Source organism: Chroicocephalus ridibundus, chromosome 5 (assembly GCF_963924245.1).
Source record: "Chroicocephalus ridibundus chromosome 5, bChrRid1.1, whole genome shotgun sequence".
NCBI lineage: Eukaryota > Metazoa > Chordata > Aves > Charadriiformes > Laridae > Chroicocephalus > Chroicocephalus ridibundus.
In genome coordinates, this window is record NC_086288.1 from 33,854,007 (window position 1) to 33,879,244 (window position 25,238).

At 42.4% G+C, this 25,238-nt stretch overlaps 2 protein-coding genes across 3 annotated transcripts in view; one reads left to right on the forward strand and one right to left on the reverse strand.

Moving 5' to 3' along the window:
* Nucleotides 1–30: 30 nt before the first annotated feature.
* POLR2B (RNA polymerase II subunit B) lies at nt 31–19,866 on the reverse strand. The gene is made up of 25 exons (XM_063337283.1): nt 19,726–19,866; nt 19,426–19,498; nt 17,600–17,750; nt 14,744–14,856; nt 14,259–14,478; nt 13,206–13,364; nt 12,014–12,178; nt 11,266–11,462; nt 10,404–10,523; nt 9,835–10,021; nt 8,581–8,724; nt 8,160–8,299; nt 7,924–8,035; nt 7,302–7,456; nt 6,847–7,045; nt 6,569–6,737; nt 6,006–6,102; nt 4,564–4,658; nt 4,026–4,276; nt 3,849–3,938; nt 3,468–3,575; nt 2,906–3,019; nt 2,648–2,808; nt 1,064–1,259; nt 31–177 (listed from the first exon to the last, which is right to left on the reverse strand). Exons 1-25 carry the CDS (start codon nt 19,742–19,744, stop codon nt 88–90), a joined length of 3,525 nt encoding a protein of 1,174 aa, XP_063193353.1. The 5' UTR covers nt 19,745–19,866; the 3' UTR covers nt 31–87.
* The window catches only part of NOA1 (nitric oxide associated 1), a 10,775-nt gene continuing 5,358 nt past the window's right edge, over nt 19,822–25,238 (forward strand). The window contains exons 1-4 of one of the 2 annotated variants that reach the window (XR_010071416.1): nt 19,822–20,933; nt 21,552–21,716; nt 22,560–22,756; nt 25,088–25,219. Coding sequence is in view for 1 of the 2 variants with exons in the window: in XM_063337285.1 (XP_063193355.1) it covers nt 20,000–20,933; nt 21,552–21,716; nt 22,560–22,756; nt 25,088–25,219 (1,428 nt within the window). In the remaining variant the exon portion in view is untranslated. The remainder of the gene's footprint in view (nt 20,934–21,551; nt 21,717–22,559; nt 22,757–25,087; nt 25,220–25,238) is intronic. The other variant, XM_063337285.1, reaches the window with a different exon arrangement.

The window sequence follows — 25,238 nt, forward strand, 5'->3', positions numbered from 1 at the left end:
GTATTTTAAACGCAACCTACACAAAATGAAACAAAACTTGAGCACTTCAGTCTCATCTTTTTTTTTTTTTTTTAAAAAAAAAAAGGGCTACACACTCATCATACGAGGTGCAATACTCATAGACATCAGTTCTTGGAAGAGGAGTTTGCAGGCATAGGGCATCCGAACCAAAGATATCTGGAAAGAGATTTCAAAAGGCTTGTGATAAGCACTCTGAAAGCATCAGCTTCCACGACCCTCTACACAAATAACTTGCTCAAAAGTGAATCTGAAGTTATTCATGAAAGCATTTAACAAGAATTGCTCACAGACAGTAACAAAGCAAGAGGGAAGGCCAGGCTGTCTGTAGAAGCTACACAGCAGCTATCTCAAAGACAATATCAATGATAAAACCTGCAGCCAAGTGATTTGATCTTAAACAAGAGCCATTTAACAAGGGAACATGTGCATAGTAAAGTGTGCCTGATATGCAGTAAATGCAGTTAAGATTTCCAGCACACAGCTCTTCAGTAACCCCAATGCCATTGTTAGAGTTGCAGCAGTCAGTCCCTAGCACAAGAACAAGCCTGTTTAAGGCAACTTATTTTTATCTCTGCTGACACTCTCCTTTGACATAGTTCTGTAAGCAAGCACACACTATAGAGCTTTTTTATTAAAAAAAAAAAAAAGTGCAACACAAAAGACCTCCCTTGGGGACCCAGCTCTGAAACCATAAATATCTTCATGGGGACAGTCACAAGGACAATGGCTCTAAATTCCTGTGATTCTGCGTTTTACTTCTAAAAATAAGCTCTCAAACGTTTACTTTTAAAGCCTATGAAAACACTGCACTGCAAAATACTTGAACAGCATTTCCTGCCAAGCGACAAGCCAACACTGTAAAATTAATAAGGAAACATCCAAATTAACTAGAGCACTATAAACACTTATAACAGTTATTAAACTAAAATAGCAATTGCTCTGGTGCTTCTTTAAATATTTACTTCCCTATCGTCCTGTTCACCCGAGTAGCATTTCCTCTTACCCACAAAGAGAAACAGTGGCTGATGAAAACCAGACGTACCTGAGTTTTATTACGGCATCCCCGGCATTCATAGGTGTGAGTCCTTGTGTTTGCAATCGCCATGATGCCACAGAGGTTACAGACATGGACTTGGTACGGGTCTGAAGCTTCAAACAATCTTTCTCTCAAGAACTGGGCTGCTCCATGAGCAATCTGGCAATCTCGTTCCATTTCTCCAAAACGAAGGCCACCATCACTGAAAAAAGGAAAAGAAAAAAGGAGAAAACATCAACTTTTGAGTCCATTGGCAAAATACATCAGTTCTTCTTGGTGGAACAAGCAACTTAGCAGAAACACAACAGCAGTATTACAAGGCAAGAGTAAAGCTGTGCATTAATTGTCCTCTAACACCTCAGAATAAAACTATTAGGGAGAATGCAAACACAATCATTTGTAACTGCTGCTGAGCATTTCAAAAGCAGATCCCAGACAGATAACAGCCATGGCACAACCGTATAGTAAAATGAGGTAAACAATTAAATCATTCTCTACTTGTCTGTGGTGGGTTTAACCTTGGCTGGCTGCCAGATACCCACCAAGCAGCTCTCTTCACCACCCCAAGCTGACAGGACAGGGGGAGAAAATAAGATGGAAAAGCTCGTGGGTCAAGATAAAAAGAGGGAGATCGCTTACCAATTACCATCATTGGCAAAAAAGACTCAGCATGGGGAAAATCAGTTTAATTTATTGCCCATTAAAAATGGAGCAGGATGGTGAGAAAAAAGACAAAATTAAAAACATCATCTCCCCTACCTTTGTCCTAGGCTCAATTTAACTCTTTCATTCCCAACTCTCCTCCCCTCCCTGTGATCACAGAGGGAATGGGTGTTGCAGTCAGCGCATAACAGTTCCTCTCTGTCACTCCTTCATCCTCACGCTTTTTCCCTGCTCCAATGCACGGTCTCTCCCATGGGAGAGTCCTTCACAAACTGCTCCAGCATGGGCCCTTCCCATGGGGTACAACCCTCCAGGAACAGATTGCTGCAGCATGGGTCCCCTACAGATCACATCTCCTGCCAGGAGCCTGCTCCAGTGTGGGCTTTCCACAGGCTGCAGTGTGGATATCTGCTCTACCATGGTCCTCCCTGGGCTGCAGGTAGACAACCTGCTACACCATGGTCTCTCCATGGGCTGCAGGCAGATCTCTGCTCCAGCACCTGGACCACCTCCTCCCCGTCCTCCTCCTCTGACCTGGGTTGTCTGCAGGGCTGTTCCTCTCCCATTTTCTCAGTCCTCTCTCAGCTGCTGCACAGCATTTTTTACCCTTTCTTAAATATGTTACCACCAGCATCACTGATGGGCTCAGTTTTGGCCAGCGGTGGATCTGTTGGAGCCAGTGGTAAGTAGCTGCATCCAACACAGGGTGACCCCTGGTCCTTTCTCACAGAGGCCACCCCAGCAGCACCTCCTGCTACCAAAACCTTGACACCTGCACCCAATACATCATCTTAAGCCAAACACATGAAAATGTGTTGCTAAATGGGTGTGCTAAGTTCTAGCTGCAAAGTTGAGGCAGCTAATTTTTAGGGCTAAAAACTTCAAAGAAAAAGAAAACACTGTACAGAAACTAATAAACATCCTTACCGAGATCTACCTTCCATGGGCTGTCTGTTAAGTATCTGGATTGGCCCTCTTGCACGAGAATGGATTTTGTCATCTACCATGTGCTTCAACCGCTGATAATATGTAGGACCAATGAAGATCTGTGATGTGATTTTTCGACCAGTGAAGCCATTGTAGAGGACCTGAAACATTCAATGCAATCACTGAATCATGAGCTTTACTATCCATCAAATGTATATTAAAAAAATGACAGTTTTTTAATTCATATTTTTATTATACCTCATTTCCTCTTAGATGATAGCCATAATCTGATAAGAGATTGGAAATCTTCTGCACATTGACAGCATCATTAAAAGGTGTAGCATCACCAATTTCTCCCTTGTTTGCAGACACCTACAGAGAAGAGATTTGCAAAAGCTTGTAAGATTTCTGAAGGACTGGTCAGACAACATTAAGCTGTTTCAAACAGTTTTAACTCTTAATGCCAAAACTTGAGATTCCATGCCTGTGAAGTACCCTATCTTGCTTTGTTTATCAGCTACACAGTGTACATTAATATTTTAAAAACCATACAGTATCAACAACGTTGTTACGCCTTTTTCTAGGTCACATGAAATATTTGGAATAAGAACAGACGAGAGAATACACTGTAGTCTGACTTAGTGGACAACATTTACAGGACTGTCGGTCTTCCCCAAGAAACCTGCTTTTGCTATCGAGTTTTAGTGGATTAGCACCTACCAGGAAATAGTATCTTTATCAAAAAGGGAAAAAAGGAAAATAAAATTAAAAAAAATTAATTTATATTGCTCAGACATGCAGCATAAAAGATTCTTCTTACCTTCCCTTGAAGGCACTCAATCAAGTGACCAATGGTCATACGGGAAGGGATGGCATGGGGGTTGATAATTATATCAGGTGTGATTCCTTCACAGGTGAAGGGCATATCCTAGAGCAGGGAAACAGACAGTCAGTACTTCCCAGAGTATCAGCTTTATGAAAAGCTGATCCATGGATTCAAATTAAATCTTTTAAACCACTTCAAAGGCACTGAGGTACCATATAAGAAGCAGCTGTGTCCCTTTCTAAATATATTTTAGCTAAGTTTAAGTCAATCTATTACACCCTAGTAGATATTCCACAGACAACTCACTCACACAGTTCCAATGCTAAGAAGATCAGAGATAAAATGTTAAGGAGTCCAAGGGGGAGGAATCAGTACCTCTTGCCTGTACTGGATACCACAGGTTCCTTTCTGACCATGTCTGCTGGCAAATTTATCTCCAATTTGTGGGATTCTTACAGACCGTACCTGTAAACCATAGGAAAACATTCAATTGGTAACTTAAATACAGAATAAAAATGATTAAAAGTAGAAAGCACGCATGTCAGTGCTTACCCTAATCTTGCAGAACTTGTATCCTTCCTGGTTAAGGGTTACCATGACCTGATCTACAATACCAGTCTCGCTAGTTCGCAAAAAAGTGCTACAGTCTCTCTTTGTGAAACGTCTGTTAGTGCTTTCCAGTTCATCTTCGTTTTCTGGCAGTGTCACTGTTTTGCCAATGATGACATCATCCCCAGACACACGAACCCCAGGTGCTATCAAACCATCATCATCAAGTTTGTCATAGATTGCATGTCTCATACCTTGGGAAAAAGAAAAAAAAAAAAAGTAGACTCTCAAATTTTTCAACATATTGACTTTGACTTTCTGTAGAAATTCAACAAGTCTGCTTGCAACTTCAGACTACTGCTGAAACATCTAAAGATAATTTTATGCAAATATCTCAACTGATGTATTTCGCTATTAATACAGGCATTTCTGCTATTTTATATATCCCAAAATAAAGATGGAATCAATTCAACAACATTAACAAGCTTGCCCACAAAAAATTAATTTAAAAACTCAGTCTTCATACACTCCTATATCTTACCTTGGCAAGTTTCACGTGTAGGCTTTTCAAAAACTTCCTCTTGGTCATAACCTTTTTTAGACTCTTGCTCTTTGTATGAGCGATAGAACACAGATCTGAAACAAAGTTATAAAGCCTTTTCCAGTGAAACCAGCATCGTTTTTCCTCATCTGGACATCTCAATTTCACTATAGTCATCCTTTTATCATATATTACAGCTACCATTATTAATGACAACTAAAACAAATAATGTTCATATGCCACACAAGCTTTCCTCTAAAGTCTCGTTATCTGTCCATCACTGAGGAAGGGAAAACAAAAACAAGAACCACCTCAACAAACAAACACAAAACAGTTTCAGGGGGCATTTTGATGGTCACTTTTCAGATATTGCCAAAGTACCTATATAGGTAACATGCTAATTTTTGACGAACTGCGGAGACCTTCAGATCTGCTTGACATCTCAAAAGCAGTTGTTATTCCTCAAGATTATTCACATCACCATCATCATATCATTCTCATATTACTTTTCCCCTTATACCTGCCATTTTGCAAGCATTTTTAGGCTTCCACTGCTACCTTACAGTGCTGCACGCAGTGCCACAACTGAGCTGCAGTGGAAAACTTTCAATTTATAAAGGCTTCTTTCTGGAGCTTTAGGGATTTTTTTTTTTTTGCTGCCTCATTTGCCAGCACGCCAAAGCCACAGCCTTTCAGATAAATATTATCCACATTTAATTACTCCCATGCAGACAGGAGATTCTATAAAAGCTTCACATAAGCCATAAAAGTCTAGTAGTCTCATTCATACTTAATTCTACACTGGAAGGCAGCAGATCCAAGATACCATGCACAGACTTCTTGGGCTCAACTTGGACAAAAGAAAATGAACAAAGCTAGAAACGCGTTGACCAGCTGTACAGCTAAGCACAGACATCTAAAAACTATAATGCCCAAAGTCACATCAGTTGCCAGTTGTCCCAACAGCAGTCCTACTAAGGAGAGGAACATGCCCAATCCTCACTGGTAGCAACTGTTATGCTACTAAAGACAAGACTATATTACAAACACTATATATTGGCATTAAGGAGTTCATATAATTGGCAAGAGTTATATAAAAATATAACAGCAAAGAATCCAAATATTTTTTCACTTAACCACCATACAAAGAACAATAAACATAGTAAATAAAAACAAAATGGAAGAGTTGGGAAGAGAGAGCGGCAAGTCAGGTTACACAAAGGATGAACCATTAATCACTGTGTTTTGCTAAGACACACATTTGCTATTTTCACTGTGCTGCTCCCTCCACCCTCATTAAAAAAACAAAAAAAGCTTCTCAGGTTGAAAAGATTTGGAGAATGGTGTCTTCCAGCATACGATGACTTTTTTTTGAGCCTTTGGACAACTCAGTATACTTTTTTTTTTCCTTCCAAACAGTTAAAAAATGTACAAAGTCTCACCTGAAAAAGCCTCTGTCAACAGCAGAACGGTTCATGATGACAGAGTCTTCCTGGTTATAGCCTGTGTATGACGCAATGGCTACAATCGAGTTGATACCTATAACACATAGAGCAAATACTTTGAAAGAATGCACACATACCAAACAGGCATTACTTATAATTCAAAATAAGCTCCATTCTCTACAATGAAGCTGTTCTACCCTTTCTAAGATAAAATCTCCATGTCCCACACAGAAAAACCACATGGTATCAGCAAATGCAACTTTAGGTAGAAAAGAGAGTCAAGAGTGACCCCTTGTGAAGAACCTAGCAAATACCAATACAGAGAATGCATTTTTCCAGTTAGATTTTACCAGACTATACAGATGAAGTAGTTTCAGCTGCAACACTAGCAATGTAGTTTTTGCAGTCTAGGTGTCAAGCTACAAGTTAACATTTAACCTATAATTATTTTAAATTACATACATTTGCTAAATATTCAAGTATTATACACATGACATCTGTGATACAGTTTAAACAAAACAGTAGTATCTTTGTTTAATAACCATTAATGGACAACATACCTGCTGGTAACTCTCTAAATCGCAAGTACTCCATGGACCGTGTTGTTACAAGGGGCTTCTGAGGATAATACAACACATGTGCCAGCGTATCCATACGGACATGAAAGTTGGTAATGTAAACTCCCATAGCCTGTTTACCCATAGCAGACTGGTATGTGTTCCTGGGAGACTAGACAGAGAAGGAAAAAACAGTATGTATAAACATAAAGCTCTTTACACATACCCCTCTGGGTTTTCTATCAATTTTAAAAGCAGGATGTCTTAAGTGACGCACTGACCTGGTTGTGATCAGGGAAAGGGATAATGGATGCACATACTCCCAGGATCATAGATGGGTGAATCTCACAGTGCGTGTATGTTGAGCAATATGCCACACCTTTCTCTTGCAAGTCATCTGGAGTCATTGCCAGCATCACAGTCTCTTCTTCCAGTGTATCAATGTACTCTACTACACCACTGGCCACGAGATCCTGCCAACTGAATAACCAGTATGTGAAACACTTGTTCAACAAATAAAACGGATCTCTTAAAATGGATCTCTTCAACAGTAACAAGAATAAGGACTTCCCCTGGCTTATTATTACTACAACTGTGTCAGTATGATAAAAAAAAATATGAATTAAGCTACCAGGCAGAGAAAGCATCTTTGTGTTGCACAAAGCTTTAAACATTTCTCTCTCCAATTCGGAGGTGGAAAATTAGACGTTAGTTGAATTTCAGGAACGTATCTCACCTGTAATTGTTATACTCTCGTTCCTTCAGTTGGTCAATATGCCTTTTCTTCAACAGCAACTTCTGTTTTTCCACAATTAAAAGGGGTCGACAAATTCTGCCTGCATCAGTATAGATGCGGATTTCTCGCTCACGAATATCTCTAATCATTGAGACCTGGAGAAGAAAGCAGCACCCCATGAGTACAAAGTCTCAGCCTGGAATCAGAACTACGGAACACAAAATAGGATAACAAAGTTCCCTAAAGCGAAGACCTTACAGATGCTATCAAGCAGCACAGAACAAACATTAACACTCCTACAAACAGAAGCATTTCAAGAAACTGTTTTCGATGTTTTTTAACTGGATCCTCTTTTTGTAAAAAAAACCAAACAAACAAAATAAAAAAACATAAACCCCCCAACCAAACAACAAACCACACACAACATCAAACAAACACCTAAAAAACACCAAACCCCAGAAAACTCCCAAAACAAAAAAAAAAAAAACCTCGAGCAATGTGAATAGGTGAACTATGTTCAGAAGACTTGTAAATAATGCTATTTGGAGCTTGCAAAGTAGTGTCACGGCATTATTCTCTCTCATCTAAAAAGACACCCAAAATCTAGATGTAAAATTTATACCTCTGACACGATGATGTCCATCTGACGACGGAGCTTCCTTAGGGTATTCATGAGCTGCTCTGGATCTTTGTGTATTCCTACCCAGCAGCCATTAACAAAGATCTTGGTAGCACTAGAAAGAGGGAAAAACAAAAAAATAATTAAAAAAAAACCCCAAACACCAAAACCCCAAAACCTTCAAGTGTCGTGCAGGACAAAAAACTTAAGTCTGTTTAAATAGTTTCATTTGCACATACTCAGCTATTGCTGCTGGAGATATTTCTTCCAGGTTTTCCATACTCCACTCTTCCAAGAATTCCAAAATGGGGGATGGCTGAGACCCCACAGAAATGTAAGCCATGAGGGCCAAGTTCTTCACAAGTCCTACTGCATGACCCTAGTAGAAACACAAAGTTTAGCTGCATTTCCAAATCACCAAGTTCCCCCAAGAAGATATGAGAACTTAAACTTTGAGTCCTCAAGGAACTGGACACCAAACGTGGTATCTACTTTATTCATTTCTACCATTCAACTAGAGTTAGCTATAAAACTAAGTATTCGTGTCAGTATTTCAAAAAAAGTGCAAGTGATCATCACAAGTGCCACGGATAGAAAACCAATGGCAGATAAAAGTAGTCAGCCATGAGTAAAAGCTGACATAAACATTACTTTCATTACCTCTGGAGTCTCAGCAGGGCAAACCATTCCCCACAGTGTATTGTGCAGCTGCCTGGGCTTTGCTAGTTTACCATCTCTACCAATTGGAGAATTCAGACGTCTCAGATGGGAAAGTGTAGATGCAAAAGTCAGACGGTTTAACACCTGCACATAGTAAGGAATTCAGTTAGTCAAAGCTTCTTAAGTGTGTTGTTGACAGACATCATGATATATTAGAGCAAAGGATCAAGGCCCTCTAGAAATTATGTACTTCAAAAGAACTAAAATAGCTCTGGATATTTGTTAGCTACACTTTTTAGTTCACCTCCATTAATCTCAGACTAAGTTTACCCTTAAAATCTGTTCTTTATAGTATATCTTACTCCGATCAAGTAACTAGAATAAGTGATGATTGTGAAAATACATTTTAAGTTGCATTTTCACCAGGAGGGTTTGCCAGTACAATGACACAGAGATCTTTTCAAACATAGTTTGAAAAACTAAGACGACCTAGTTATTAAGAGCAGATCAGCATTTACATTATGTTCAGAGTCTTTTCAAGGATTCTCAAAAATTTAAGAAAATTTAACATTACAACCTGAAGCATGAGTTTAGTTAAAAAGCAAACAAGCCCATATACACACACACCAACAACGCACCATCCAGGGACAGTTACCATCTTCATCCCTTTCCTAACTTTGCTTTCCCCACATTATGATCTCAACAGCGCTCCAGACAAGAAAATGTGCTGGCATTTAAAAATTGTCACCTCTTTCCTGTTTCCGCCTTTATGAGAAACAAGCTTAACTAAGCACTGCTCTGGGCTAATAAAGTCAGTCCTCCTCATCATTAGCTGTGGAATATGTAACTGCTACATTACAAGTTGTCACTCAAGTTTCTTTAATGACCTCTGAAACGCTGGAAGTAATTAAAGAAATCCATCGGCCCTAAAGATTCCCTGGGACTAGGACTTGACCAGACACACGAGCATATGCTCTAATACAAAAAGTCTTTATAAGAGTTACACCAACTGTTTAGCAGTGAATACAATAGCTAAAACAAAAAAAACAAACAACAAAAAAAAACCTCCAACCCCAAACCAGACTCTACTATTTGGATCTTCATCTGTTTCAGCTATGGACACTTCCTTTTAAAAATGGTTCTATTCAACACACAACATGCAAGGCTGCCAAGCAACGTTAAACTCTTCCATCACATAATTTTACTCTTATGTAAACCTGACAAATGCTACCATGCCTTATTCAGCTATGGTACCTGAGATACTCCTGCTCTGGCCTGATGAGCTTTCTTCTGGTCACCCCAGTTTCCAGTTGCCAATGAATACTTCAAACCATCTGAAATAATTCTTGTTTTAATTGCCAGTTCCAAGTTGAAATCTTTCCCTCTGTCAATAAACTTTTGTGCATATATTCTCACTTCCTTCAGCAAATTCTTAAACATTCTGTAGAAGAAAATGCCAAGAAAGATGATTAAACAGTATACTGTAGCAATTCAGCCTACCCAGCACTATTTAGAAAAAAATGTCACAGAAACAAGTAATTTGTAACTGGGGGGGGAGTGGGGTGGGCGGGATGCAGACACGACCAAAACAAATTAACCTGTTTGTGAACATGCACAAAATACGCTTCAAAAAAAGCTGATGCTAGCCACCTACTATTAGAGGAAACTTACCCATTCCATGAAAAACTCATGAGATACAGGCTGTGTTGCCCAAGATTGGTTATCAGACACAACTTGGTAGAGCAGAGTAGATCTAGAAGCACTGATTTCACAATGCCTCTACCATTAATTCTCTCCAAAGAAAATGTACAGATTATAGTTACCCTCTGAACAGGAAAGCCAACAGTGGCCCAGCAAGATCCAGTCTTTTGTTGCCATAATGATCTCTGTCATCAAGCTCTCTTCTTCCCAGTGCTGCCAGCAACAATCTATGAACCATATACCTAGGCAAATAAGATAGTTTGTATTTTAAACTGACAGCAGACGTTCAAAACAAAGACAACACGCTTTCACAGATAAATCAATGAACTGTTTCCCAGAGGCTTTCCATTCTAGATCTTTAGGATACTACTATCCTAAAACAGACCTCTTCAGCATGTACGACGTTAGAGGTGAATGACCCACTGAAAGTTCAGATAACTAGAGAGAACTTAATATTTACATCATGATGGCAATGCGTCTTCTGCTACATGTCTGTCCTATATTGTAATATGGGCTATGTTTAAACACATGGAATCAGGTGTAAAATGATAAGTCTCCTGATGCTATAGTTCATCTGCGTACTAATAAGCAGGGATCAAGAGGATGTACTAGTTTGAAAGAGTGGGATTACATTACAAACAGCTTATCAGTGGTTATCTACGCATTAATTATCAACCTCTATCTGTTGTCTGTGCAACGAATTGTCAAAAACAGTCATTTATCACTGTCATCACCTCTAACTTAAGATTCAGAATGTACTGAAGGGCTTGTTTTGTTTCCCTTTTTTTTTCCTATTTTATCAACACTGGCATTTTCTCAGTTATGAAAATACACCAGCACTCTAAAGTTTATCACTGAGTATCCAGAAGACTGAGGTTAAAAACAAACTTCCATTCAGTGCATTCTTCCAATTATACAGATATACGTGAATAAAACTGTATTCCAGGTCCATTTGCAGACGTGTGACAGAAAATACTAACATACCCTAGAAAATAGGCCTTTTTTGTTTCACAGAAGTCACTGACACCAACATGCGGGAGCATTTCTTTCTGCAAGACTTCTTTAGCGTACTTGATTCTCTTTTCTTTGGTGACACCTGGCTTTGCACCTCTTGATCCAATGAAGTTTAGAGCCACATTTTGCTCCTGAATGACAAACGCTTCATCCAGAGAAGGTTTGACCTAATGCACAAAACAGAGCAAAACCAGTGCCTTTGGTTGAAGGAAACTACACAGTAGTTTGCTGATGACTCTTTTCAGGAACTACTAGTTACTGATACAGTTCTTTCTGGCTTTATTATAGTAGCTCTTTCAAGAGCAGCAGAAAACACTAATGAAGCATGCGGCAAGTACACAAAAATAGTTTAGGCTTCAGAAAATAGTTATCATTCAAGCACATTCTACGCCTGTTGCTGCTTCCAGTATAAACTGGGATTTTACAATTAAGGTCAACTGCAGCAGGATAAGACCCTACCTTTCCAAATACATATTAACTCTTTACAATCTCTGTCGTAGTTTCTTCACTTAATTAGAACAGGTTCACTTAAATAGAATTCTTCACTCATTAGAATAGGTTTAGGCAGAGAACTTTTGACATTTCTAATAGACAACCCACAAAAATAATAAAGTAATAAATTACAATTGGAAAATGAACAATATTTTGAATGATGATTAGCCACAGGTACACATCACAGAGTGTCATGCCAGGAAATAACTTATTTAACATATATTACCATTTCCATCATTTCTGGATCTTCAAAATCATATATGATGTGCTCTAAAATGTCCCTGTCAGACACAAAGCCTAGTGCACGAAAGACAATTATGATGGGGACTTCTTGTTTGATATACGGCAAAGTTGCTACAATGCGCTGACCAATAGCACTCTTCTTCGCACCCTGAAAACATGGGGGGAAACATACATTAGTCTTAAATGATCTTGCCTTTAAATAAAAATATCTCTCTGGATTTGGATGATACAGCATAAATACATTTATTCAAGCACTATGGGAAACCATGACTTCTCAGCAGGCCAACTAAGGAGCTATTCTGAAACCTTACTCCAGCAGTGACTTTTTTTATTTTAAAAGCATTTCTAACTTTAAATCTGCAAAAACTTGGAAGGCTTTGGCTGACACGTATGCATCCTTTGTCTCCCCTTGTGTATTTGCAAAGGGCAATAATCCTATCCACCTTCAGCTTTCCTTCTGGCAGCTTAAGTCCAGCTTTTCACTGTGTAAGACTCTCCATTCTCACAATTATTCAAGTAGCTGGTCCCCCCTCCCAGAAAGAAACAAACATTGTGGGATGCAGAGGGACCACCACTCAAGAGTGCTCCAGCCATCAGGAGTGAGAGCAGCATAAGGCTTCCATTAAAGTTACTCTTTGAACATGTTTGGGAATTTCCAAACATCAGTGCAATAGTAAACGAGTACTGACACCTTATGCTTTAGAAGTTATGAGCAGCACTTATTCCCTCTCACAGACAGCACAATTAGATGTTAAATATGAATTAATATGTGGTCTGCAAAACACATCCAAACACTAGCTTGGCCGTCAGCAAAATCAGGCTCCCTGCTCTTATTCTTATCCTTTGTCAAAAAAAAAAAAAAGGAAACTGTTTGGATTTTCTAAAAACTCATTTACAGTAATTCTAAAATGATTTTTTTTAGCCTTCACCTACAACCTGCCACAAATTGAGTCTTCATTTCAATCCTCATGTTATTTGTCCCAGAGACAGTCAAAATCTATAACAAACAGAATACATTTTGATTTAATTTTACCTTCTTCCTAACTTAGAAACAATTTCTTCTCAAAATCCCAAAAGTGTAAATGACATGAAGAGACAGGACAGTAACAAAACTACTAAAACAATGTAATGTTAACGAAAGCCCCAGGGCAGGGGTTATTACTGCTTAGGCATACCTGCCCACCTCTGGCCAGCATGCTAACCCATATAGTACTCGTTGGTCGAGAGGAATTTTCCAGACAAGATCTACACTCTCCTGTGTAGGCATATTTTGAATCTTTCTTTGCAAACACATACACTGTGTTTGTAGCCATTTTCTCTTGAGCAATAAGAACCTGTGTTAGAAACAAGAACACTAGTAAACAACTGACAAAAGGGCATGCTGAAAGCAACAAGCACACTGTGTTTCTACGATTCCTTCAGGTGCCTTAACTTTAATTTGCCAAATGCAGATGGATTATACTCTATATTTTAAAAATACGGCATTAAGCAAAGCATAGACCTAATTAAGATAGAACAACCAAAACAAAAGACTATGATGTACTTACAGCATCTGCTAGCTGTGCCGAGACATTTCTGTTAGCTTTAGGCACAACACCGATAAAGAACGCCTTTCACTATCTAGTTTCCAAGGCCAATGCATTACACAGGCATTTAAGTTTAAATGCCAGCTCCAACAGTCAAAGCCAGATTATTTTTTTTTTCCCCAAGAAGAAAAATACAATTCTAGCTGTTTTGCTGCGTTTGCCCAGGTGTCAGTTACAAAAAACTGGCAGTTTCATTGGTGAGGCACAAGCATGGAGAAAATATGATTTGCTAAAGCTGAATTCACAGCAATGGACAGAAGAACCTATTAGTATAATAAAATGCATCTATACAGCTGTGAACAAACTGGAGAACACTTCAAGTGAAGAAGTACCTCATTTTAGAGCGCATACTGCTCTGTGATGTTGAAAAGGGAAAGGAAAGCATGTAGAGTACTTAGGTGGCATTCAATGCAAAACAGTTTATGTAATGGAAAAAGGGAAATGTGCCTCAGAGAAGAAGAAAAGGTGGCTCAAGAAAGTCCTAACAGAGGACTAAAACCCCATCTTTCTACAAGTTCACGAGCACCCACAGTAACTGATACGCTGGAATAAAAGTGCTTATGTTTCTGGCAAAACATACCGACACAAGTAATAGAACTTTCAGCGTCTGTAAAGATGTCTGTGGAAGATATAATCCCTTACCTTTTCTGATCCATTAATGATAAAGTAGCCACCAGGATCGAGCGGGCATTCATTCAGTTCACAAAGATCACGGTCAGTTAAGCCGTTCAATAAACAGTATGTTGAACGTAACATAATAGGAATTTTTCCTATAAAAGTTTTCTGATGCTGTGTCTGTAACTGATCCTCCCCTTCTTTAATAACTGTTTTAGTTATATCCACATACAAGGGGGCTGAATACCTAGGGAATAAAAACACCGTTGTGTAACCTGCCAGTTACTGCTCCAGACTGTACAGAAGGATAATGAATGTAGTTATTCAAGCACTCACTGGTAGTATTAAGCATTATTAACAAGTCATCATCTGGATTTAACAATAGATATTGAAATATAAATAGAGCAGTAATTATTACATTTTCAAGGCACTAATAAATTGAAAAATATTATCAATTAATAATGCAGAGCCAGTCCTTCCTTGTGTTCATCCACTACAGCGTTTGCTCTTACGTAAGGTTTCTCAGTCTGGCTTCATTGGGCATCATAGGCGAGGGTGCTCCATCTCTTTCCCAATGTGTAGGTTTGGAGAGATAGATTTGTTCAAACTTCAACAGGTACCGGGGCTAGAAAACAAGACGAAGACAACATTTACCTGTAGTGGCAGAAACATCCACTTTGGTTGTTCAAGAGCAGCCCTAGAGCTTAATACCCAATGCTGCCGCCTGTCCTCAGCTCAAGATATGGAAACAATCCCTCTTCAGATGACTACATCAAAAAAAACACTCAAGAACTTTCAATATTTTCTAAACACCTCAATAATAAATAAATAAATAAGCCAACAGAGGAAACTGAAGGGTCAAAACCATTGGTAAAAGAAGAATAAAGCACCCAAATAGGTCTTCCTATAAAATAGCTGACAAACTCCAAATCTGCCAAGTCAGTGAATATATTAACAAATAGAATATGCCTTACTATGTCTATTTAGGTATTTATTGTTTATGTAACTTTAGGTAAAATTGTTAGGTTTATGATGCAAAAAGGTGAATCTGCTTCAACCACATACAATGAGATAGTCAACGTATCAAAAAAGGTGTGAGTTTTTGTAAACTTTTGCTCCCATGCATAAAACATTAAATTTAATAACTTTGTTTTAGTTCCACAGAAATCCTTTCACGTGTTACAGTGAAACCACAGGCATGAAAGGACGGATATCATTCAGCAACAGAACAATTCTCAGTTTTAAAACGATACTCTTATCAAAGTGTGTTTGTGTATCTGGTAGAGGGAGGGCCTCTACTCACAAAGCGTTCCTTCACAGGCCAAAATCCAGGGAGGGAGAGAAATATAAGCAAATCATCAGACCTGCACATAAACAAGTGGACAGACTTGATGCTTTACAACCTTTTCTTCAAGTAGCTATTTTCCACCGTGCCTTTTAGCAGAACAGAAGCTAACACAAATAAAGAACTACAGTGCTGCCACCCCAACTAACATATCTGCCTAGAAGCCAGCTGAGAATACCTATTACTAAAACAAAACTTTAATTCCATGCAGGCATTTTAGCGTATCTTAGCCATAAGCAAGAGCAAGCTCTAATGCAGAGGAAAAAAAAGTCAGTTTATGGTTTATGTAGCAAGTGGTTTTAGCCTTTCTAAAACATTTTTTCAAAGTCTTCATATTCAGTCCTTTCTCTAGACTCACTATTAAAGGACAAGGTGAAAATTATCCGTCCCGTACATTTTGTCTTACACAGAGCCACGGAAACCACCTTTTTAACATCTCTGCTAGGTGGTTTTGTTTCCTCTAGAGATTAAACAGATTATTGCATCAATTTATCAAAAAAACACAGCTTTCAGACACGCAGTTTCGTTGCTGCTTTATCCGTAAGATATACTAATAACTAGCCTTCCATATTCAAGATATTCTTTCTTAATTATTACTAACCAAAACTGCTACTGGAGAAGGATAACCATTATCAATAACTGAAAACATGGCAAGCTGGGTAAAACCAGTTCCTAGGATGATTCTATAGGATCACTAAAGAAAGTAAGACTTGAATTATCAGAAGAGAACTGAAAACAATACGATTTTTAAAAAGCACAAAAGCTCCCTACAAAAGTACGTGGCAGAACCTTGTTGGCAAACATCTTGTAGGTCAAAAAAATTCTCACTCAGTCTCCTTAAATTAATCCAGTATCTTCAAATGAGGCAAGAGGTTGCCTGCAAGTGACTCTGAAGCAAAAAGCAAGTTTCCTTTTTCTCAGATCTAGACCTATTCCTAAAAAATTTAATTGATAAGTAAGAAAAAGAAACTAACCTCTCTGATTTGAGAAAGTAAAATACCAGCTTTTGGACAAAAAGGTGCCCAGCACAGACCATGCTTGCGATCTGAACTTTAACCACATACAGCATATACAGCAATACAGAACTGTAGCTAGAGATTTCAGCAATAATACACACAGAATAACAGAAGAAACATTACAGTGACATAAATGTTTATGAACTGTTTGCCTAACAAAGAAATTAAAAGAAATCCCAGTTATTCTCTCTACAGCACAATTGTTTGCCTGCAAAGAAACGTAAAGGAACAGTCAAAACATGTAACAAATGCAATGCTCAGGTATCCTAAAATTCCTTTAAATCTCTACAAGGAAGCGGCAAGGTAGTGACTGACAGCAGGGGAAGGGATCATCACTGTTTGCACTTATGGAACTGAGAACACACCACATGAGGGACACGGATGAAAGCACCCCAGCCACTGTAGAAGGTGCACACTCATTGTAGAAGTGCAGACCTTAGATAACTTGTTCTCCTTTGCAACATGGTGCCAATGGAAGATGATGCGCAATGGCACCCTTGGAAAACCTGGGCATAACTCCAGCCGAAGAAAGCTAACAAAGAACTTCCGAGCCATAAACTCTTCTTGCTGTGGTAAAGCTACTGAAAATTAAAATCCCACCAGAACAGTTTGCATTTGGTTACCTGACTTGCTCTACTACATCGCTGTCAGTGCAGTTTCATACAAAAACTGACAACATGAGCTGCAGCAGCCAACTGTTCTTGGTCATGTCTCAACTCAACCAACAACTTAACCAGCAGGACAAAGTAATTTGATAGGGGAGGGAAGTTCAGTTCCACAGATAACAAAGCTCTTGCACATGTTTCTCAGCCATACACCTAACTATCTGGAAACTTGGCCATGTACATCACAGACTCCAAAGAGTTCATACTTCTGTCCTGTTGACTGCATGAGCAGTGTCACAATTCAGATGTATTTCCATCTCTTGAGATGGGGCTTGAATAAAACACACTTAAAACCATTTGCATTGTTAGAACACATCGCCTCTGCTGGCGGTCTCCACTTACCGGCTCTTCCACTTCTCCTGTGGCATGCTGGGCTTCAGCTTGTAAATCAATTGGTGGAGCATCTTCAACAATTCTCTGCACAGACATCTGAATAAATTCATCAAAAGAATCCAACTGTTGCCTGACTAAACCCTTTTCATCAAAATAGGAACTAAAAAAAAAGGAAAAAAAAGAATGCATTAACGAACAAGATATCTTAATTTAAATCACGTACTTTATACATCAACAAGCTTCAAAAGCCATGAAATACAGTACAGAATCAAACACATTCACTGTTCTCGAGGCATGAGTTTCGAACATAGATGTCAAAAAATGCTAAAGAATTCTCTCTCAGTGTTTGAAGCTACAGATGCTACAAAGTGACAGACTTGCTGCCACCTCTTGGCTAAGCCATGACTGTATGCACAGTTTACCTTAAATTAGAAAGGCAACATGACTTTAACCTCAGTAGAAGTGGCTTCAGCTAAAGTTTTCAACAATGCACGTAAATCACTTTGCTTTAACTAATTTTGCAAGCTGCAGTAAACTGTGTGCGTGCTCCTAAGTCAAGGTAACAGTTCTCAGAACTTTTCTTAGCTTAGATCCCCTCTGTTCCAGCAACAGAGATTCCCAGCTTCACTCCTTCCCTGGATTTCCCCTAGCCCTCGTGTTACCTAGCTTCAGCCCAGCACAAACTAAGTGTAAAAATCAAAGCCTAAATTTGAAGCCCCACATCCTAACTTTTAATGGGATGACCTAAACACGTCTGCTACATAAGTTAAATTCAAAGCCCAACATCCTAACTTTTTAATGGGATGACCCAAACATGTCTGTTGTATGAACTCTTGCCGCAAGCTCCTCTAATTCACATTACTGAAGCCAGCCAGGGCATCCACACTACCTCAGCTTCTGCTCCACCACTGCCAAAATCTCCAGACAAAACCAGTAAGAACTACCTGCTTACCAATAACCTCAGGCTTCCCCAAGAAGAGGAACACACCCTTGGCCATCATGCTGTTGCCACAGTGAGTTTTGCCAGCACAGCCTGCTACCGCACAAGGGGAAGGGAAAGGGCAGCCTGTATCACAGAGCAGTTGAGGCTGAAGGGACCTCTGGAGGTCATCTTGTCCTATCACACGGCTCAACCATGGTCACCCAGAGCTGACTGCCCAAGACCATCTCCAGATGGTTTCTGAATACCATCAAGGATGGAGACTCCATATCCTTTCTAGGCAACCTGTGCCAGTGTTCGGTCACCCTCACAGTAAAAAAGTGTCTCCTCATACGGAGTGAGGTGCAGCCTTAGCTGAATGACTTGCCTCAGTTACCTCTCACCTGACTGAAAAGAAAGGTAGCACTCATCACTGGGCTGCAAAAGAAAGGACATCCTTCTGCCTTCAAAGTTTCTCATCTCTGCTCTACACCCAGGGTGCCTATGGGACCATCCCTACAGATTTATCATTCTCTTTGCTCTAAGACACCAGTCATGTACGTTTTATGAATGACATAATTAGCGACAGAAACACTTTTTTCTCAATTTCACCCAGCATCGTGCTCCTTAACAGTCACAAGAAGCTGCAGGCCCCGGACATTCACGTCTTGCTAGAAAAACACCAACACAGTGAAACAGCCAAGTACTGATTTCGTACTGCCAGCATCAGCGGTGAGAGGAACGGGCAAAATCATGTGCCTGACACAGAATCAAAATCACTTCTTACTTCATTCAAAACAGCGTACCCCACTGCACAATTCGGCACACCCCAGCCTGCAGCTCTGACACGCTGCTCGCAAAGGGACCAAGAGCACGTGTGCCCAAGCATTAAGAACAGCGAGTTTTAAAAAGTCACCTAATAACGATCCAGCAGGCTTCTTGCCACAAGTCGGGCGTGATCTCGTCATCATCTTCGTCATATTGCATATCTGCCGGGGAAGCATAACATTTCAGCCAGGCCCCGCTCACCTCAGCGTCCTGCTGGGGGGGGGCCCACACGGCGGCCTGAGGGACCCTCCGCCACCCCATCCCGCCCCTGCTCGCCCGCAGGACCCTGCGGCGAGACCCCACCGCTCCCGCAGCGTCCCCCGCCCCCACGGGGCCTGCGCGGGCCCAGCCCGCCTCGCCCGGCCGAACCGGGGCACGGTTCCCTCACCTTCGTCCGCGTCGTACATGATGGCGGCGGGAAGAGCGGCGGGCGGCGGCCGGGAGGGAAACGGGGCGGACGGCGGGGCTCAGCGGCCGAGAGAGGAGCGGGGCTCGGCGGCGGGGCTGCCCGAGCAGAGCGACAGCGGCGACAACGGCAGACGCGACGGAACGGCTGCGCGCGCCGTCTCCCAGGAGGCACCGCGCGCGAAGGGACCGGACGCGCATGCGCAGCGCGCCCGCCCCGTCCCCCTGCAGCCCGCCCCGGCGGCACCGGCCCCGCCATGCTCCGCCTGGCCCCGGCGCTCCTGGCCCGGCTGGCCCGGCCCTGGGTCCCGGTGCTGCGGCGCGGGGCGGCAGCTGGCGGCGAGGAGGAGCGGTTTGTCTTCCCCGAGTACGAGCCGGAGCTGAGCGAGGCGGCGATAGCGGCAGCAGCAGCGGTGCCCCGCCGGAAGACGGGCAGGGAACGGAGGGAGCGGCGGGAGCGGCCCCCGGTGGCGGCGGTGGGGCGGCCCGACCCCTCGGTGCCACCGAGCGGCGTGAGCTGCTCGGGCTGCGGGGCCGAGCTGCAGTGCCGAGACGGTGCGGCGCCGGGTTTCGTCCCGGCGGAGAAGTACCGGAGCCTGTCGGAGGGCCCGGCCGGCCCGGCGGGGCTGCGGGGCGCCGTCTGCCAGCGCTGCTGGCTGCTGGCCCACCACGGCCGGGCCCTGCGGCTGCGGCTGCCGCCCGAGCAGCACCGGGAGGTGGTGAGCGCCGCCCTGCGCCGCCCGCCGCGCCACGGCCGCGGCCCGCTCCTCCTCTACATCCTCGACCTGCTGGAGCTGCCCGACCCGGTGCTGCCCCAGCTACAAGGGCTGCTGGGCCCCGACGTCCCCGCCGCTGGGCTGCTGGTGGTGGGCAACAAGGTGGACCTGCTGCCCGCCGACTCCCCCGGGCACCTGGGGCGGCTGCGGCAGCAGCTGGCGGCGGCCTGCGCCCAGGCCGGCCTGCGCGGGACCCCGCTGGTAGATGTCCGGCTAGTGAGTGCCAAGACGGGCTTCGGGCTGGAGGGGCTGATCAGCCGGCTGCAGCGCTCCTGGAAGTGCACCGGAGACGTCTACCTGCTGGGCGCCACCAACTCCGGCAAGTCCACCCTCTTCAACAGCCTGCTGCTCTCCGACTACTGCAAGTCCCGTGCTCCTGATGTCGTCGACAGGGCCACCGTCTCCCCCTGGCCAGGTCAGGGGATGTCACTCTGCCCATCGCAGCGGGTCACTCGGAGGCCAGCTAATCCTAGGCCTCCTGCAGGGCTGCCCTCTGCCACCCCTGGGGTGGGGGGACCTGTCCACCTGGCCAAGTGGGTGGCCACCACCATGAAGCATCACCATTGTGGGCAGCGAGCTCCAGTGCTGCGCCGTGCTTCAAATCGTCACCTTCCTTAGGGTGGGAGGCACGCACAGAGGATGATGTGCGTCTCCCAACAATAGGGAGATTACCCCCCCCCAACAGGGGGCTGGTAAACCAGAGCATTGCGTGCTCCCCTGGCAGCGGGGACAGTACCCAATCTGTGTGCCTTGCCATCTCCCTGTCAATTAGGGGTGTCCTCCAGCCTCAAGAGAGACTCGGAGGTGGACTGGTAAGCACGTGTAAAACAATCGCAGGCCAGACCAAGCTGCCTGAAGGTAGGAGTTGCCAGGGGTCTGTTAAGTCAGTCTTGGCACCACTTGGCTTTGAGACCGGTTTCATCAAACCATGGGTGAGAGCAGATCTCTAGCAGAGCAATTTTTTTTCTTGTTCTGCAGAGCTTAAGTGTGCCTGGCAGTCAGAGGCCCAAACCTACCTTCTGTTTTTTTCCAGGAACAACACTGAACCTGTTGAAATTTCCAATTATTAATCCTACATGTGACAGGATATTCCGAAGGCAGGAGAGGCTGAAAGAGGAGGCAGCAAAAACAGAAGATCAGCTAAGCAGTGAAGAAAAAAAGTACCTTGATCGACTTAAAAAGCAAGGTTACTTAGTGGGTGAGTATTGCCTCAGTAAAGGTGTCGTCCCTCTGCCCTGATGAAAATACTGTATTACACAAAGGACTGTTAAGTCCTTAATTTGCTGTACAATCCAGCTAGTTTTGGCAAGCAATTTCTTCCCACTCTGAAAGAACTCATTTCCGTTTAATGATGGGAAGAACACACTATCTGTAGTAGCAATAAAAAAATTCCAAACTTGTGTTTGAGTTATTTTGACCAGTTCTTGTTCCCTGAGTAACGGGTGCAAGACCTCTAGCTCCTTCATAAGTAACTTCATCAGTATTTCTTTTGAGTACTTTTTTTTAGCTGTTGTAGTAGCATTGCAGTGCACCTCCCATCAGCATTTGCTAACCTAGTTCAAATAGCTTAGCAGTTTACAATGATATTGCATTAATAGGTAATCTCTCGTTCCCAAAGAAAGAAAACAAGTTTCATTTTTAAAAAAATCACATTTTGGCTGCAGGCCACAGTGGTTGTACATCATTTTAGTAAGTATCCAAGAGAGGGAGGTGCTGGAAGATAGCTCTGATTTTCAAAAGTTCCGCGTTTGACAGTCTAAGGCACTGAAAAAAGGGCTTTACTGTAAAATGGAAATAATAGACTGTCTGTGATCTGGTCCCTGCTAAGGTTTTGGCGTTTGAGGAGTGCTAAGCAAGAATTATAGAAGGGATTTCTTAGCATCTTGGCTTATGAATGCATAAATTTCTACCCACGTAGCGTCTTTATCACCTTTATATTACCAATGTGTGTCTCTTTTAAGCAAAAAAAGGGACAGATGTCCAACTGAAGGAAAGGCACGTTAATAAATTAATTACCAGCAAACCTTTCATTTTAATCCAGGAAGAGTTGGAAGAACATTTCAACAGCAGAAGTCTAGCCCTGTGGTTGACTTTGACCCTGACATGCTCTCCTACAGCATAGACGAAGATCCCAGACATTCCCCTAAGAAGAATGAGGAAAGGGAGGAGTTCACATACAACGAAGTGAAGGATGCTCGCTGGTGTTTTGATACTCCAGGGATTGTAAAGGAAAACTGTGTAGGTACCCTGTGGTGCTGTGTTTTGGGATGGACAGGGTTTGGGAGGACTGTTCTGCCTTAGCTGTGCATGTGGGAGAGTGTTTCTGCTGCAGTCCTGGGGTAAGGATTCTTTTGGTTTAGGCAATTGTGTTAAAATGTGGTTTGTATTTACTTGTGAAGCGTTCATTGTTTTAACGCTGTTGCATTTCTGATTAGTGCATACTGTGATCTTTGCAAAGGAATTGTATGACTGCATCATCAAATTTTCTTAACATCTAAATGAAGGGAAGTAAGAGAGAGTGCCGTAAGCAAGTTTATACCAGCATCACCCAATGAAAGCTGCACTTTTTTATCTCTACCAGCCTACTGGAAAAGATGGAGCTTGGGAGGATAACCAGTGTTGCGTGACTGAACCAAATCTTTGAGAAAGTATTCTTCTGAAGCTAACAGGATCTGCAGTGTTCCTGTTAATAGCTCCAATACGTCAGGCCTACCTCAGTCTTTCAGTAGAGCGGTGGCTCTGAAGTTGGTGTTGATTAGTGCACACATCCAAAAAAAGTAGTGTTTTGATTTTTGATCACTTTGATATCTATGCAGAGCTGGAGGTCGTCTTTTTGTGAAAGTTAAAAAGTGTAAGGAGATAGGAAAGTTCTGAAAAGAAGGAAGCACAAGAACTGTACTGAGACTGCACAGCTCAAGTGTTGGTGCTTCTTTCATAAACACTAGAAAACTATTGGTTTGCCATATCTGATAGCTGGTTAGTGTCCACTGTAAAGACAGTCATTAGCTTAGAGACCTGGTTTGGTAACAACTGGAGATTGGATATGTTCTTCCTCTCTTCTGAAGTTGAATAAATGTGGAAATAAGTGGGCTTTCCTACATCCAGAAATACCTGCCGCCGTTTCTAATTTTGATTATCCTTGCTGTGCCTTTGGAGAGCTACATGCCAAGTTTCAGATCAAATTTTGTTTCTGCAGTCAGTGTTCAATCTGGCTGGAGGACAAGCAGTTGGTCTACGTGACAGATTTTGGCAGGGGAGATTTCTAATTACAAGCAGGTTTGTGTGTTGGTTTTTAGTTTGGAAGAAGAGGGAGGGAAAGTGGCTGTTAGCATATGATGGAATTACATTTTTATCCTTACTCCTTGGAGGTTTGTTTTTAGCTGCATCCTCAGGACTCCTTCCAAAGCCGAACTTCTGGAAAGCAAGGAAAATGATTACTGATAACTCTGAGGTTTTGCGTTACGCGTTTCCAAACACACTAGCAGGGCAAAGCCTCATCATCTTTTAGAATTGGTGTTGAAGGCTGCCCTGACTTTCAAAAAAGATTGTCTGCTTGTGAACATAGGAAGAGCATTTGGGTCTCTGGCGGCACCACAACCCTTGTTAGTTTGGTCTTTTAATGCTGAATTGAGGTTAATCCTTATAGCCAGACTGCTACAAACTGGTATTTGCATGGCTGTGGCATGCGTGGGGGTAGCACAGTTGGAAACATTTCCCCTGTCAGTTCCCTGTGTTTAGGAAAGAGACACCATCAATCTGGAGACTAGTTTTTTCCTTCAAGGCACTGCTTCCTGAACTTCGGTGCCTGCACATTGTTCCGTAGCTGGGTTTGAACAGTGCTTCTTCAGGAAGCGACTGGACTGCTTTGGCTGCAGCACTGCTAGTTAAGTTGCTGGCTTTTCATTAGTCTTTGGGGTGGATCATTTTACTGAAACAAGTTAGCACCTAGACAGATGAGCCAGTTAGGGCAGGAGATGGAAGGGAAGCGGGGAGGAGAGGAATACAAGCAGCAGGAGCATTTGGGAGCCCTCACAGATGGGAGAGCTTGTTTTGCTGTGCCCAGGGTAGAGATCAACACTGTGGGGCAGGCTGGTCATCCTGCAGATTGAGTGGTTTCACGGTCCGACCCAGCACGTCTCTCTCAGTGAGATATTTGAGACTAGCTTTGCTGTTAGTTTTGGTTTGGCACTTTGTGTTACTTTCCAAGTGGAATAACTCAAATGTTATAGCTGAAGGTGGTCTGCAGTTCATGACACATGGCTGCACTCATGCTAAAGCATAGTAAATCTTGCTTGAGCTTGTTCCAGCCAGACCCAGGATTCCCAAATCCTTGGTCCAACAGGCTGCTGGCAGCTGTTTTACTTTGCTATGGACCCTGCATTGCTATGGAGGTGGGTGACATCCCTGCCTCCTCACTTACTGTGTGGACCAGAATTGAACTGTTCTGTTAGACGTTTTTCACACTGCTCTACTTGATCTTTTTCCTCTAGCGATATAATACCAATATTAATTTAATCATCCCCATTGAAACATCTGGAGTGAATTGTGACAGTACAATTTATTTTGTAGGTTTTAAATCTCCTGACAGAGAAAGAAGTAAAGCTAGTTTTGCCAACAAATGCCATCATTCCACGCACCTTCATTCTCAAACCAGGAATGGTCTTGTTTTTAGCAGCCTTGGGACGTGTAGACTACTTACAGGTAAGGGAAGAAAGGATTT